Source organism: Limulus polyphemus, unplaced genomic scaffold, assembly GCF_000517525.1.
Source record: "Limulus polyphemus unplaced genomic scaffold, Limulus_polyphemus-2.1.2 Scaffold11962, whole genome shotgun sequence".
Classification (NCBI taxonomy): Eukaryota; Metazoa; Arthropoda; class Merostomata; order Xiphosura; family Limulidae; genus Limulus; species Limulus polyphemus.
This window is the reverse complement of record NW_013677572.1, coordinates 4,747-8,050: the sequence shown is the minus strand read 5'-3', so window position 1 is coordinate 8,050 and position 3,304 is coordinate 4,747. Positions and strand designations below refer to the sequence as shown.

The 3,304-nt window shown below is 32.5% G+C and overlaps 1 protein-coding gene across 1 annotated transcript in view; it reads left to right on the top strand.

Annotated features, from left to right (window-relative positions):
* Positions 1 to 3,304, top strand: part of LOC111083899 (trafficking protein particle complex subunit 8-like) — an 11,399-nt gene that overhangs the window by 4,634 nt on the left and 3,461 nt on the right. Inside the window, exons 3-4 of the mRNA XM_022380626.1 lie at positions 1,730 to 1,831; positions 2,714 to 2,850. Coding sequence (XP_022236334.1) covers positions 1,730 to 1,831; positions 2,714 to 2,850 — 239 coding nt within the window. The remainder of the gene's footprint in view (positions 1 to 1,729; positions 1,832 to 2,713; positions 2,851 to 3,304) is intronic.

Genomic DNA, 3,304 nt, shown 5'->3' with positions numbered 1-3,304 from the left:
TGATAATATGCTGTAAACCAAATATTATAAATGCTAAACATGTCACTCATGGTTTGCTTCTTGCTAATGCTCCTACCTCTGAAAGGGCTACAGTCATAACTTTATTCATGGTGGCATTACATAGGCAGTTATTGATAATATGCTGTAAACCAAATATTATAAATGCTAAACATGTCACTCATGGTTTGCTTCTTGCTAATGCTCCTACCTCTGAAAGGTCATAACTTTATTCATGGTGGCATTACATAGGCAGTTATTGATAATATGCTGTAAACCAAATATTATAAATGCTAAACATGTCACTCATGGTTTGCTTCTTGCTAATGCTCCTACCTCTGAAAGGTCATAACTTTATTCATGGTGGCATTACATAGGCAGTTATTGATAATATGCTGTAAACCAAATATTATTAATGCTAAACATGTCACTCATGGTTTGCTTCTTGCTAATGCAATACATTAGCACATGCAAGGCATTTTTATAAAGCACAGTTGACTTTTTATATATATTTAGAGAGAAAGAAACTTCAAGAAATCTAGTAGAAATAACATAATAATTACGGGTTTCTATTCAAAGAAGGTATAAGGACTGAAATAATTACAGCTTATTTCAAATAATTGTGTTCAGTCTCGGGCTCCTCACCAAAGGACGTTGAAATGTTGGAAAGGGTTTAGAATAGGTCTACTAGAGTGATATCTGGGATGGAAAGGTTGTTGTACGAGGATGGGTTAAGATCTCTGTAATTATATAATTGATACATGATGCCTTTTCTGGGGAAACCCTGTTTGTGAAACATTCTGTAATTGTTTTCTCCTCAACAGAAGAGACTGGATCTGACTGAGATAATTGAGACTGTAAAAGGAATTTATAATATTGATGTTTTTATGTACTTAATAGTGAGAGTGGTAGGGCTAGAGGACATAAATGTTGGCACACTAAAAGTAATCTTCAGCTAAGAAAGTTTTATTTTTCTAACAGAGTGGTTGATCCCTGGAATGGGTTGTCTTTAGATGCAGTTAATTTAAGGAAGTTTAAGTGAAGGCTGGATAAATAGTTGAATGATAAGAGCTGGCTTTGAGTGTTTTACTTTATTTTAGAGTTTATTATAGTGGATTTGATGGACCAACAGGTCATGTCCCTTGTTGTCCTTAGATTATATGATAAGAGCTGGCTTTGAGTGTTTTAGTTTATTTTAGAGTTTATTATAGTGGATTTGATGGACCAACAGGTCAGGTCCCTTGTTGTCCTTAGGTTATATGAATATAATTCAAATACAAAACAAGAGGGAATCCTCTGTAGCCACGAAACTTGAAATTCTTTTAGGTAGGATAAGAGTAAATTAACCTATGAGACCACGGGTATGGTCAAGTACATCAATCGAAAGGGTTTGACCTCCTGTGTTCAAAACTATAATTAGATATCAAATCAGTCAAGAAATGACAGAGCTATAAGCTAAAAGTTTGTACTTGAAAAAAGAAGTGGAAAACTCAGAGCTGTTCAATGAGCCACTATGCCATGTCTAAAAAGTAATCTTGTAAATGTATAATGTATTATGTATTGTTCCTTCTTCTGTCCTGCCTTTTGAAAAAGTGCCAGAAGGACTCTTTGAAAACTGTTTTACATAAAGTAAATTCTGTGACATTACTATTAAAAGAGTAATTATAAATCATTACAATGTAATTTTTTGTGGTATATTTTTTTTTAACAAATGTGTTTTATATTTTTGAAGGCAGAGGTTCAGCATGAAGATTCCACCCAAGTGATCATGGGACAGCACCATCTGTTGATAGAAAATGTCAACACACTTGTGTCTACTGTACCAAAACAGCAGGTAATTAACATAATAAATTACATTCAACGGGTGTTATGTTTGAGGTGTTATTTATTTTATCACAGTTTTGGGCTTATGTTGGTTTCAGTGTTATCCCTATCAGCTGTAAAATAAATGTTGTGCTTGATATTAGGACCTTGTCTAGGATGTTGATTGTTAGTTATTTATAATCTTCATGTTTTTACTACAGTTCTGTAATTTTGAGCAACAATTAAGAATCAGTTTGAAAAGACTTCTATTAAGAAGAAAGTTTTTAATAAAAAACTTTAATTTTATGCGTAACACTTTAGATAGCTATCTCAGTATTTTGATATATTTATGTTTTTAGTTTCAGATGTCTCAACCAGATATCTGAACCAGTGTTTTGTTAGAACTTGGACATTATTGTAGTTTATATATCTGAACCAGTGTTTTGTTAAAACTTGGACATTATTGTAGTTTCATGTATCTGAACCAGTGTTTTGTTAAAACTTGGACATTATTGTAGTTTTATGTATCTGAACCAGTGTTTTGTTAAAACTTGGACATTATTGTAGTTTCATGTATCTGAACCGAAACTACAATAATGTCCAAGTTTTAACAAAACACTATGTATCTGAACCAGTGTTTTGTTAAAACTTGGACATTATTGTAGTTTCATGTATCTGAATCAGTGTTTTGTTAAAACTTGGACATTATTGTAGTTTCATGTATCTGAATCAGTGTTTTGTTAAAACTTGGACATTATTGTAGTTTCATGTATCTGAACCAGTGTTTTGTTAAAACTTGGGCATTATTGTACTTTCATGTATCTGAACCAGTGTTTTGTTAAAACTTGGACATTATTGTAGTTTCATGATGTATCTGAATCAATGTTTTGTTAAAACTTGGACATTATTGTAGTTTCAGATATCTGAACCAATGAATGCAGTCTCTCTGTTGTCTGATACCAACGAGACAGATATAGTAGGGATTGAGCAACTAGTCAAGTGGACTCTACAGCACCCCTTCTGTGTAGAACATGACTTCCAGAGTAAAAGGTAGGTCCACTGAGTTACATTATACCAGTAAATTAAAAATATGGAAGAAAAATATTAACCTAGGTAGCAAGAAATCAAGTTAGAAATTTCATGATTCCATAACTTCCATAGTAAATACGTCAGAAAACATACTGGATGAATTAGGATTAGATCTGTTCCATAGAAAATTTTGTCATATTGTTATTTGTAGAATATTAAATTGAATTAAGTGTTGGTGAAACGGGAAAATTCCAAAAAGCTGTTATAACCCTTGAATGGCAAACTTCATCTTTTACTGTTCTCTTCTGGTGGAGTCCATTTATTATATCATATGAGTAACTTAGTGAGGTCCACTTATTGTATCGTATAAGTAACTGAGTGAGGTCCATTTATTATATCATACGAGTATCTTAGTGAGGTCCACTTATTGTATCGTATAAGTAACTGAGTGAGGTCCATTTATTATATCATACGA